General features: G+C 41.2%; 1 protein-coding gene across 1 annotated transcript in view; it reads left to right on the top strand.

Annotated features, from left to right (window-relative positions):
• Nucleotides 1–8,299: 8,299 nt before the first annotated feature.
• Pld5 (phospholipase D family member 5) overlaps nucleotides 8,300–13,396 on the top strand; it is a 377,182-nt gene continuing 372,085 nt past the window's right edge. The window contains exon 1 of the mRNA XM_048357325.1: nucleotides 8,300–8,586. Coding sequence (XP_048213282.1) covers nucleotides 8,398–8,586 — 189 coding nt within the window. The 5' untranslated portion in view covers nucleotides 8,300–8,397. The remainder of the gene's footprint in view (nucleotides 8,587–13,396) is intronic.

Below are 13,396 nucleotides of genomic sequence, written 5' to 3'. Positions count from 1 at the left end.
GAAAAACAAAAGACCAAAAAATAACATCATTGCAAGAGTATAGGAGAACCACGTAATCGGGAGGGAAGAGATCATTGACTTAGAAAACCTATGGCCAATGAAGCTGTACTCACTAGGAATAAAGACTAACTCTGAACTTTCTGAATGTCATATCTGGGAAATACAAATGCCTTTGAAAGAGGCCATGGGGGAATGCAGTCATAGTACTCAATGCATAGCTTATGAAATTAAGAAAATTGAAGGAAGGGATGGAGTTGGGAGGGGAAAGGGAGAATGATAAAAGAGTTGACATTGATCAAGATATATTGTATTCATAAACTGATTTGTTTTATTAATTACTTAATATTCTTATTACCTTTAAGTAGTTGTACAGAGGAGTTGCTATTTAACAAACTAGTCATCAACTGATTTGTTGAATGATAATTCTTTTGTGCAACTACTTAAAAATATAATTTTAAATATGTTGTACAATCCAAGCAGGTGACGCACGTTTATAATCCTAGGTATTCAGGAGTAGAGACGAAGACTGTGGCTAAAGGCCACCTTAGCAAAATATTTGTAAGACCCTCTCCCTGATCTCAACAAATAAAAGCTAGATGGAGTATTATATGCCTATCATGTGTCTTCTGTGAGCAGCATAAACATGAGGACTGCAGTCCATGCTAGCCTGGACAAAAAGCAAGACTCTATTTGAAGAGTAACAATGATAAAAAGGGCTGGACATGTGGACAGAGGAAGTGTTCCTGCTGAGCAAATGTCAGGCTTGAGTTCTAACTAGTATGACAAAAAAATGGTGTGTTTCACACAATAGTGACTAAGAAAAGTACTGAGATGGTTCACACTGGTTTACTTGTTTTAAGTGAATTACTGCAGAAATGATTACAGTAGTTGTCAAAAACATTGAAGTTAAGAGTTAAGCAAGTCCCTCTTTAGCATGGGTGTGCAGATGGTAGATGTCAGTAATGTTCAAACTGTTTTACGATGTTTACTAATTCTGTATTTTTGTCTCAAAAATAGGTTCTTAAAAGAGAAAGAAAAATGTTAACTGTAATTACCATTGCAAAGTCTGTTTGCCAGGATATCTAAATGTCGATAGCACTCATCATTCTTACATTAGTTGATGTAAAGTTAGGCTTCAGTTTCAAGATCCAATGGATCAGTCAGGAGTGTGATATGATTTATCATGTATTTTCTTACACTTGTGTTTGATGTTGACAGGCAATAGATTTTATAGGAGTTACCAAGTTAGGTATACAGAAGATTATCCAAGACAACACTATAGTTTGTGTATTGAATGTGCCACAAAACATTATATGCTAAAGATTTTGTCCCCAGGTTGTGAATAATGAGAGATGGTGGAAGCTTTAATAGGAAATCCCTAGAAGGGGATGGTAAGACCAGGCACTTTCTCTTCTGTTTTATGTTGTTTCCTTCCCAGCTTGGATAAAAGTAAATTTTCTGCATCACACATTCTCTACAATTGCCATGAGAAACCCTCAGCCAGAAGTTTAACCAATGGAGCTATTTGATAATGGATTGGTAGCTCCAAAACTGTAGCCAAAATCTTTTCTCTTCATATATTAATTTTTTCAGGTTTTTTTGTTCAAGTAATAGCTGACTAACACAATAGTCAAAGTTCAAATTTACTATAAAGAGAAATAATTATGAGACATTGCTGTTTTACAATTATTAAATCTAAGACTGTGGGTACAAAGGTTAAATAAAGTGGCAGTTTAAGCAATTGTCTGATTAACTTAATACCCCCATGTTGTGAACTTGGAGAATTCAGGATTTTGTTAACATTAGAAGCTTTTCAGTTTTACTAACTTATTCAATTAACTCTCAGCTATCTTATTTATCTCAACTGCTTTTCCAATATAGGTATAGTATAATTCTGTGTTGCTGTGTTGCTGTGTTACAGTGTTTTCCTGAAAAGCCTAATTTTGTGACTCTAGCCTTAGCATCTCAACAGATGAATGAAGCAAAGCAAATGCCAAGTCTCCATAGTTGGTCCAGTGATTCCAAAGAAGAATTAGTGATTCTCCACATCAAATAGTTCAATGCTGTTTGATTTCGTTATTCTGTGCACATTAGATTGGATTCTAGACATTCACTGAGTGAAATCAAAAGAAGATATTATTAGGAGAGGATCAAAATGACTCAATAGTTATAGGCATATGATCATATAAAATGATACTTACCTAAATGATCTCCAAGAAATATAAGCAAGAGGTTTTACATTATTTTGCTGTTTCTTGTTGTTTTTCCCCCTTTTATTGCTATTTTTGATTCCTATCCCTTTTGCCTTGTACATAAGTTTATCTGTTTGAGGGAGGGAAGGGGGAGCACAGAAATGGAGCAGTGAACAAATGCAACAATGGTACTGGACACTGCGTTGAAAATGAGCTATACAAATTGTGGGGGGTGGGGATTGGGAGTGGAAAATTGGGAGAAAATAGGGGAAGATGTGACATAGTTCAAAAAAATGTACTTACATTGGAAACTGTATATACTGGTATTAGAACTAGCAAAGTGAAAGGGAATACCAAAATCGAGAGACACAGGATAAAACAACAAATGACTACAAAAGCAATACTTGCAAACTGTTTGGTGTAAACCAACTGAACAACTCATGAGGGGAGAGGGAAAGGGGGAGGGAGGAGGAGGAATGAGGGAGAAGGTAACAAACAGTACAAGAAATGTATCCAATGCCTGTAACCTCTCTGTACATCACTTTGACAATAAATAAGAAAAAATAAATAAATAAAGATCTTGTAAAAAATAAAAAATGTACTCATTACCTGATTTATGTAACTGATGTCCCTCTATAAATCACTTTTACAATAATCATAAAATTAAAAAATTAAAATGGAGCCTCTGTATCACAATAGAAATGCCTTCTGGTTGAGTCTTGCCCACAGAATTAGGTGCTCTCCCACAATTTCTTGGTTCTCTCAGGTTACTGTTGTACTCTCAATCCAGCAGAAATGACAAGGTAACAAGCAATGTCAGCTTGCTAAGTGTTATGAAAAGCAATTGGAGATGAGATATAGTATTGTCTCAGTCCTTACGTTCTTGGACAAGTATATTACATTTTTCTGAGTCTTTATTTCCTCACTATGATGTGAATATTTCCCTCTCCTCAACCCAGTTCATGTCTTGGAAGATGCAATGAAGTTGGGTGGGAGGGCTTAAAGAGAGTTATCAGGTCTGCTGTTGGAGCAATTCCAGATGTACTTTCTGTTTTGTATGTACTTCCACTTTCCACCATGTTGTGGCGTGGCATGCCAAACAACCCTTGTATTTCCCAGCCTAAGTGAACATTTTTTTTCTGTTCAGTCTGAGACTAGGTTTTTAACTCAGTACTTGATGCTTTTGCTCATTGTCTAGTGCTCTAAAAATCTGAGCCATGCTTCCAACTCTTAAACTTGTTTATCTTTATATACAAGTTACCCAGAATGTGGTATTGTACAACCATGGAAAAGAATATGACACTTGAAACTGGTTATGCTTATTGTGCAAGAAATTTGTGAGAATCTAGTGATATGAAGCTTTTGAAGATCAAAACAGTGACAATCACACAGTTGGTGCTCAAAAAAAAAAGGAAAAATATTACTCTAAAATCAGTCTGTAGATGGACAGGTCTGTATTTCTTTTAAATAACTTAATATAGTTTCAAAGCTCTCATCGTCATTTTATAACAATGAGCATTTGGATAAAGGAAATAAAATAGGACAAATTTACATTTTTAAGATTATACAATATATGGTCACTTATGTACTTTTAGGAATGATTTAAAATCCTGGACTACATTAATTTTGTTCAAATGGGATTAAAAATTTGCTACAGAAATAACCTTATATTTTACATATATATTGAGAAAATTAGTTGCTATTTTAAGCTGCTAGATCTACTTCTTCACAGCAAAGAATAAAGTCATTCCTGGCTCAAGGGTTAATATGGCCTTGAATAGTATAAGGACGGTCATGGAGGATACAATGCATAGTGTGATAAAAGACTCAATTGAAAAGTGTCATTCACTAGCAACAAACTTTTCCACAAAACCCAGGAATACTTAATAAAAGTATACATGAAAAATAAAACATGATTTATTACAAAATATATTTTTGAGATTTGGGGATTTGACATTGCAGGGGAAAGGTTTAATTTAAAATGAGTTAACTTCACTTTCAGACATAGTCTTGTGACATATTAGAATAGATTTAAGCAGATCACTTAACCTATGAGCTTCAGTTTACCTCTTTTGTGAAAAAGGAGTAGGTAGCAAATGAAGACTGCTTTCAGATAAATTTTCCATGAAGGAAATATGATAAAGGGAAAAATACATACTACAAATGTAAATATTATGGAAATGTCAGATAACATTCTTGTTACAAAGGGTTTAATTAGATGCTCTGTTACTTCTTGATCTAGAAATTCTTTTAGGATTCTTGTCCATGCAAAATACCTAATTCACACAAGGTCAACAATTCTGATCAATGTCATGGGATAAATATAAGCTTGAAATTAATAGGTGAGTGTTTTAGTTGAATATTCTAGATATTATACAAACACTAATAGCAACTAAGGTAAAGTATTTCTGGAATAAATGTAAGCATCAAAAAGATTCACATCTGTGGCTGAGTACAGTTTCCATAATAAGCAGGGAAGATTAATTAAATGATACCATTGCTAATGCATAAGTCAACTTATCATTATGTTATGCAAAGAAGGGTCCTGTGCTTGCAAGTGCTCAGAGCAATAACAACAAAGGCTCCATAGCATAGGAAGTATTTTCTTACTTTACCGCTGTACCATATGAACTGGCAATAATTTCTGTACCATGTTTGAATAAGTGTCCCTTAAAGACTCAGGTAGTTGTTAAAGATGTGGTCCCCAGCTTATGAGACTGAGAGGTGATGGAACCTTTAAGAGGAGGGAAAGCTTGTCATTGGGAGCATGTCATTAAAGCATATATATAGCCCCTACCATTGGTCTTTCCTCTCTGCTTCCTCACTGTGAGATGTATAGTTTGCCCCACTGCCTGGTTCCTGCCTTACCATAGACCCAAATGCAAGGTAGCTCCAAAACTGAGCCAAAACAAACCTTTCCTAAGTTGGTTGTTTTAGTAATTTTTTACAGTATCAGAATGTTAACACATCCCCATTGAATGAACTTCAAGCTTATGGAAATGAAATGAAATACAGTTATGATTTAGCAATCAAAGCCCTAACTAAAGGGAAAGGAGTTCATGCTCCTATTTGAATACTTTGTTGTGAAGTCCAGTGCTCCTAAAGGTAAAGCAAAAATGGGTTGTGAACCCATTCAGTTATATATTCACCATCACTTATTGGATGCTCATGGGCTAGTGTGATAGATATATAGTACCTACATTGAGCATCAGTCAGATCTAAGGGCTATGAAAGTGTTCAATTTAAAGTATTATGGAAGTTAATTTATGAAATAAAATTTAATCATCTCAAGAATATGGTGGTGCAATAGTTCTGTAATATAGTTAGTTCTCAGAAATACTTTTTTCCCTCTAATAGTTTGAATTGAATTCAATCTAATAGAAAATGTTCCTTTAAAGGCCAACTAGCAAGTTCCATATTACTGTCATAAACAATAAACTTGGATAGAAATCCAAGATAGAAGAGAAAGAACTGTGAATGAGAATGCACTGGGGTTCTATTGACATGTTTGCTTTATTATTTGGGATACTATACTAATTAGGTTAGATATGAAATAGTAAAAATTTTATCAGATATTTTTAGGTGAGAGCAAACATTATGAATTGACTAAAATTCTTAGTTCAATAGTTTGCCATAGTACTTTCCTTTATAAAATTTAATTTAGAAAATCCGATTCAATCTAAAAACCTGGCTTCATAGAGACACTGTTTAGATTCTTCTACAGTAGCACATTTTGTTATGTCTCTGAACTAGATATCTACCACAAATCACAGTTTAGTTATATCATATTACATATAGTGTAACTTCACAGAGCAAAAGACAGAAAAAATGCTTTGCAAAAAGACAATCAAGTTTTAACATCAGGATTATAGGAAACTAATTGTATCATTTAAGTGTGTGTTTATACTTAAAAGGCAATAGATACAAAGGCTAAATTTTGATAGTAAAAAGTAGGAGACAAATGCTAGGGTAATTTGAAATAACAGAAAATGAAAGATACAAGAGCCTTCCTCCTGTTTTTCCCTCTTTACCATCCCTTAGCTGGGGATGGAACCCAGGGCCGACTTTATGCCTGCCCAAGCAAGCTACCAATAATCGACAGCCCTAGTCCCCACAGACTTTTACATTTAATTTGAATTCTTGTTTGAAAGTGTAGGTTGATATTTTTCCCCTTCAGCCTTAGTACCCTCACTGGAAAATGAAAATAACATTAATCTTGCAGCAGGATAGCTGTGAGACTGAGAGATAACCCACAGGTTTGGCACACACTACACAATCTTCCTCCTCCTCCTCCTCCTCCTCCTCCTCCTCCTCCTCCTCCTCCTCCCCCTCCCCCGCCCCCTCCCCCCTCCTCCCCCTCCCCCTCCCCCTCCCCCTCCCCCTCCTCCTCGGTCGTGGGGCTTGAACTCAGGACCTGGGCACTGTCCCTGAGCTTTTTGGCTCAAGACTAAAACTCTACCACTTTGATATACTGCACTAGTTCTGTTTTTCTACTGGTTAATTGGAGATAAGTCTTATGCCCTATCCTGCCCAGGCTGACTTCAAACCTCAATTCTCAGATGGAGGTTCTGAATAGTGAGGATTACTGGTGCGAGGACAAGGGCCCAGATGTGCAATTTAGCTAGCTGGCTAGCTAGATAAAGTAATTATGTGTGTGTTCATATCCATATTGATGGGTGTCAGGATTTTTTGAGTCAGATTTTTGCAGTAATTTTTTCTACTAATTAATTTATCTATTTATGCTTGGACATGCAGAAACCTGATTCTAGCACGGCAGAGCGCAGACTCCACCCTAGACCCTAGACGGTAGGTACAGTCTGTTAATAAGGGACTTTGAATAGACAGACAATTCTTGTCCTCACTAAAGTTTGTCAGATTTAAACCAGGAATGTCTTTCTTGGAAACCATCCTCCCAGCGAGGCAGATTCAAAGAACAGCTCTTCAAAATCCCCAAGGATGCAGCTCAAACTTAGATCCCCTTCCAGAGCTTTTAAAGGAACCCAACTATTCCTTAACAGTAGTTATGGTTTAGCTCTTAGCTGAAGCTAATTTAAAATATTTGGGGATGATGCTGACTCCAAATATAACAAGGAATGGAGAGATTCACGATTGAACACCTGATCCCCACGCTTGGACTGATTTGAAGTGGGTCCCGGAGGGGAACACGTAAAATCGTTGGGGCAGTAAAACCTGGCTGCGGGGTGGGGATGGGGTGGGGATGGGGTGGCTGGGGTAGAAACAGAAGAGTCAATTGCCCTGTAGTAGGGCCACGCAGACCAAAGGAGCAGAACCCAAACCCAGGCGCAGCTCTGCAGAGGGCAGCAGAGAGGAGGAGGGGAGCAGGAGGGGAGATGGCTGGAGTCTGGGGTGAGCGGCGGTGATCCCTAAAACCAGCCCACCAAGGACTGCAACGGGGGGAGCCGGGGGCGGAGGAATCCGAACATTTTCCAGGGTTTGGGATCTCCAGGTGGGAAGTTAGTGAACTTTCCAAAAGAGCGAAGCTGGAGGCCACTGGAGTCCCGGCGAGGTGCCAGAGGGGCCGGGGAAGGGCGGAGGTGGTTCCCTCACCGTCGCTCTAGGAAGCTGGGCCAGCGCTCCCGAGGAGCACCGGACACTCGGACAGCACTTCCTTCCACTGGAGAGAGCCGAGCGAGGGGCAGGGGGCTGGAGCAGAGTCCGGTCCGCCTAGAGAACCCGGCGCCCAGCCTGGGCACCGCGGGAGGGCGGTGCCCGCCGCTCACTGCACCAACCTGCAGGGCAGGCGGGCGGAGCCCCTCCCACAGCACCCCGCCCCCGTCCGCCCGCTAGAGTCCCTGCGGGCGCCACCCAGCAGCCGGCGATCGCAAGGTCCGCGCGGGACCACGGCCGCCGCGCGACATCGCGAACACAGCCGCCACACCAGGCGCTTCTGCCTCGCGGGAGCCGGCTTTCCCCCGCCCCTGTCTCCCTTTGTCCCTCTCCTCCTCCTCGTCCCCCTTCCCTTCCCCGCCATTACCCCGACCCCGCCCTCCCTTATCCCCTTCTTCCCTCCCTCCCTCCTTCTCTTTCTCCACGGCCCCTCAACTCCGGCGCGGCCGCGAGCTCCCCGAGCTCGTTCACGCCCGCAGCTCCTCCTTTCCCACCTGCCCAGCCCCCTGGTCAGCGTTCCGCGCCCCACTCACTTCCCGAGTCTGCTGCGCGCCGGCAGCAGCCTGGTCATGTCAGGATGGAGATCCGGCAGCACGAGTGGCTCTCGGCCTCCCCCCACGAGGGCTTCGAGCAGATGAGGCTGAAAAGCCGCCCCAAGGAGCCCTCGCCAAGCCTGACCCGAGTGGGCGCGAACTTCTACAGCAGCGTCAAGCAGCAGGACTACAGCGCCAGCGTCTGGCTCCGGAGGAAAGACAAGCTGGAACACGTAAGAACGGCTCCTTTCCAGGGCCTGGGCTGGGCACCTTCAGTACCCCTCCCCGCGGTCCCGGCCCTGGAACCAGCCACGAGGGAAGAGTCAGGCAGACAGCCACCCACAGAGCCACAGAGCCGGGGGGGGGGGGGGGGTCTGCTTCCTGGGGCTTCTTACTCTGCATTTCCTTATCTTAAAGACTGGATGCTCCCTCTGGGCCCTGCGCCCTCAGATCGGCTACTTTCTATAGGGATTTGTGCGAGGTAGGCATAAGGTACAAGTTCCATGCTCCTGGCTCCTGGGCACTGAGTTGAGTTGCTCTGTTAGAGTTTCAGAGGACACATACTTGAGTTCTTTAAGGGGCTACCGCATTCAGTGCAGAAAGTACAAACGAAGGCAGGCGTAAAGTTGTTACTGTGGATTCCGCTTCGTTCACACACAACTCTTCGACTTTGCTGCAGTGTTTGCTCGAACAAGCAGTTGGCCATTCTCTGTCCCAGAGTTCTAGTAGAGAGAGATTTGCGCATTACAAAGAGAAAGGCAAAAGAAAGAGTAGCAGCTCTCCTCGTTCCCCAGAAACCCTCTACTCCGCTGATGAGCTGATGAGGGTCCATAATCTAAGAAAACACCCCCTCCCAGTCCTTACCCCGCACTCCCCCAAGAGTGCAGGGCTCCTAAGAAGTGTCATTGGCTGTGGGGCTGAGTCTCCAGGGCTGGTTGCACTGGAAGGGAAAAGTCCTCAAAGGTATTTCATAGATTCACAGTTCTAAGTCTGAATTATCAGCAAAATGTTAGAATCTAAGAAGATTTTAGAGCTCAGCTCCTCGAGGTAAGCAGTACTGTGTGTGTTTTTCCTCCAGGAGCTGCAGAATCAAAATTGAGTTTGTTAATGAAAGGTGGAGTTCTCCTTGTATTTGTCACGGTACCAATAATGAGCAAAAGATGAGACCCCAAACTCCTGGATCTCGCACATCTCCAACCACTGCACAACCTGAATCCCATCTATTCCCTTCCCCAAGAGCTTTTCCAGGATTTTGTAGCATCACCAGGCCAAATGGGGATATTTCTCTGTTACAATCTGAAAAACTCTGTTTCTTTCCTTATTCTGGGGGGTCTAATTAAGTGCCCGAAATAACACTCTAAAGCTCCAAGGCTCTGAATTCAGAAACGGTTTCTGTGTCTTGTGGAGGACCATTTGCTAATGCCAAAAAGAAGCCTCGGGATCTTTAAGACTAAGAGTAACTAAAGAAAATTTCTAGGATGACCAGTTTAAAGGCAACAGCAACTATTCAAAGATGCAGACTTCCAAATTAGTGAAGGACCTGTGTTTTAAGCATCTTGGTGTACTTTGGTGCTGAATGCTTTTGATTTTAGTACCAGGACAAAAAGGTCCAGCGTTAGAATGGTGACGGAAATGTCTCCTTTCCATTTCACCATGCATGTCTGTTCTTCATGCATTTGCAGTGTGTGCTTTTAGCTGATCCTTCTTATTACTGAAAATCAATACTGCAACTTCCTATGTATGCCTTCTAGAGGCACAGCTGCTGCATGCATTAATCTTCAGTGCTTTCCCACTGTTAGATTTTCACTGAAAGTATCAGTTCTACCACATGGACCATGTAGGCTCACCTTGCTGCCTGACGGTGGGAAACTCAGCACCTCCTGGGGATTAGAGACCAAGTAAAAGAAAATCTGGGTGTTTAAAATCATATGGAACATTTGTGCATTCTTCTTTATCCGTGCTACAAAAGAGTATTGCATTCATTAGGAAATAAGTGATTACCTCATTTGTTAATTAAATGAGGATTTCATTGACAATAAAGGAAAAAGAAATTACGCTTTGCTGGAGATGTGTATACTATTCTGTTTACCTCTACCCACTTTTAGTTAAGAGTGGAGCTTTGTTTCAAATAAATTTTGTTATATTCCTTTGCCCTTTTCAAATAGTTACAAACATTTTAATGCATTAATATTTATGAGAGTGCTATGAAAAGTCAAAGATCCAAGTCTCTTTGGAATTCAAGCCTTTAGTACGTGTTTCATGGAGATTGGTGGTGATTTCTTTTTGTATTTGAGATGTAAAAACCTATAACAAATGGAACCAGATAGATAGTTGCTACAAAATGTGCAAAAAGGTCATGCTAACTTGACAAAGATCTCAACCTGTCTGAAGCTTTCTAGTTTAGATGTGGCAGGATAAGATGAGGTGTCAGGGAAGTTCAAATGTGTTGTATACTGCTCCAAAGATACTCTTCAGATTTCTCTAATCAAAAGGATGGCAAGCATTTTACTCTGAAAAAAATACTAATTATGAGGGCAATATCATACCAGAAAAGAGCCTACTCAGTTATTTTGCTGGCGCTTTAAAAGCCAACCTTAGTATTAAGGAAATAAATAAATTATGACTTCAAGTGATGCCTATATTTAGTCATCATAGTAGCGGGATTCCCTCAGATGAAATGTAGCAGTGTGGCATCTATCCAAGCGTTAGAGGCACACCTTATTATAGAATCAATAACATCGCGTAAAGTGGCAGCTAAGGAATATATTTCTACTCCTTTTACTAACAATGGGGATAATTTGTCTCTCAATTTTTGGCATAAAGACATTGAATGAATCCTGGGGATGGAACAGAGAAAAGTGACATGAATTGGTTGAGGACCGCAATACTTTTAATCTTAAAACTGGATTTCAATCATTGGTTCACTGATAAGATTAACACCTGTGAGTGTAGAGATTTCTTCCATTACTTTTCTGGTGGTGTGTGTGTGTGTGTGTGTGTGTGTGTGTGTATGTGTGTGTGTATGCATGCACGCGTGCATGTGCGCGCACGTGCACACACACTGGTCCTGAGGTTTGAACTCGGGGACTGGATGCTTTTGCAAAAGGTTAGCACTCTACCACTTAAGCCGTAGCTCCACTTCTGACTTTTTTGATAGTTTATTGGAGGCAAGAGTCTGGGCTGGCTTTAAACTATGATTCTCAGATCTCAGCCTCCTGAGGATTACAGGTATGAGCCACCAGAGCCTGGTGAATTTCTGATTGCATAAGGAAGTTGCAATTCTGTATCATGCTTTCTGGACTTTGAAATCCAAATGGGCATTTCAGGAAAAAGTACTGGCAACATAGAATAGTCTCTTATTGGTTACAAATAATACTCTTAGTTCTAAGAATCTTTTGCTATTTTTCTGTGTTCTAATTCCTACAGCTTTTGAGGGCATTAGATTGAGGACAAAATGAATTTTTTTTCCTGATTCACTATTTACTTGAGATGTAATATTAGGAATATGATGTAACAAAGAAACAGAGTAAGGGCCACCCCAGCACCCTCCAGATGCTCTGTGCTGCCCATGAAGGATCACTGTCAGGATCTTATTTAATAGCCCTGACTTTCCTAGAAGACCATAGGCTGTAAGACGGAAGACTGTTAGGCTGATAACCCTTTGTGCTGTATTCTCTTCTTGAACTTCCAATTCTTATCATTATATTTTACTTTTTGGAAAAAGGTTTTCTGTTTTGTTTTTTGGAGAAAGTCCCTGATGTTTACACAGTTCCATGTATCATAGTTTCCTGATACTGTAAGAGGAGATGCTTTGTTTTGTCATCTGTATGTACTATTGGTTCATGTTTAAGTGTGTTTAAAAATAGGGCCTCAGGGCTGGGGATATGGCCTAGTGGTAAAGTGCTAGCCTCGTATACATGAAGCCCTGGGTTCGATTCCTCAGCACCACATATATTAAAAAAGCCAAGGGGTGCTGTCGCTCAAGTGGTAGAGTACTATCCTTTGTTTGTTTGCCAGTCCTGGGGCTTGGACTCAGGTCCTGAGCACTGTCCCTGGCTTCTTTTTGCTCAAGGCTAGCACTCTGCCACTTGAGCCACAGAGCCACTTCTGGCCATTTTCTATATATGTGGCGCTGGGGAATCAAACTTAGGGCTTCATGTATACGAGGCAGGCATTCTTGCCACTAGGCCATATTCCCAGCTCTAGAGTGCTAGCCTTGAGCAAAAAAAAGCCAGGGACAGTGCTGAGGCCCTGAGTTCAAGCCCCAGGACTGGCAAAAAACAAAACCCTAGTCAGAAGCTGAGATATGAGGATCAAGGTTCAGAGTCAGCTTGAACAGGACAGTCTGTGAGACTCTTAGTTTCAATTTACCACCAGAAAACCAGAAGTGGTGCTGTGGCTCAAAGTGGTAGAACACTAGTCTTGAGCAGAAGAGCTCAGGGAAAGGGCCTGGCCCTGAGATCAAGCCCCATGACCGACAAAACAAACAAATGATAAGGGGATAAGGGCTCAATCTGGGTGCCAGTGGCTCCTATAATTTTGGCTACCTAGGAGGTTGAGATCTTAACACTGCTGTGTAAAGCCAATCAGATCCAGAAAGTCTGTGAGACTCTTATCTTCAATTAATCATCAAAAAGCCAGAATTGAGACTATGGCATAATGGTTACAGGGTTATCCTTGATCAAAAAATCTAAGGAACAGTGCCCATGCCCTGAGTTCCACCCCCAGTACTGGTACATAGTCACAGTGCACAAAGTAGGGATCTCTAGTTACACAACTGACTCAATTTCTAATTAAGTCTGCAAGGATAGTCAATGGTCTTACAGTCACCAAGATGAATGTTTATATTCATTCTTAAGGAAGTCTCCTGTTTGCTCTAGGGATTAAATGGGTTGATCTTACTCTACACTGCAAGAACAATGCCCAATTGTCAGAGCCTCAATACCATACTGGTGTATTTTTCTCTTTTTCTCATCTGGGAAGATTGGAAGTGTCTGTCAGTCTCATGCCCCATGATGTAAGCCCTGATTTTTTTTTTTTCTT

This window comes from Perognathus longimembris, chromosome 11 (assembly GCF_023159225.1).
Source record: "Perognathus longimembris pacificus isolate PPM17 chromosome 11, ASM2315922v1, whole genome shotgun sequence".
Taxonomy (NCBI): Eukaryota; Metazoa; Chordata; class Mammalia; order Rodentia; family Heteromyidae; genus Perognathus; species Perognathus longimembris.
The sequence above is the reverse complement of the archived record's forward strand: the minus strand, read 5'-3'. Positions and strand labels throughout refer to the sequence as shown.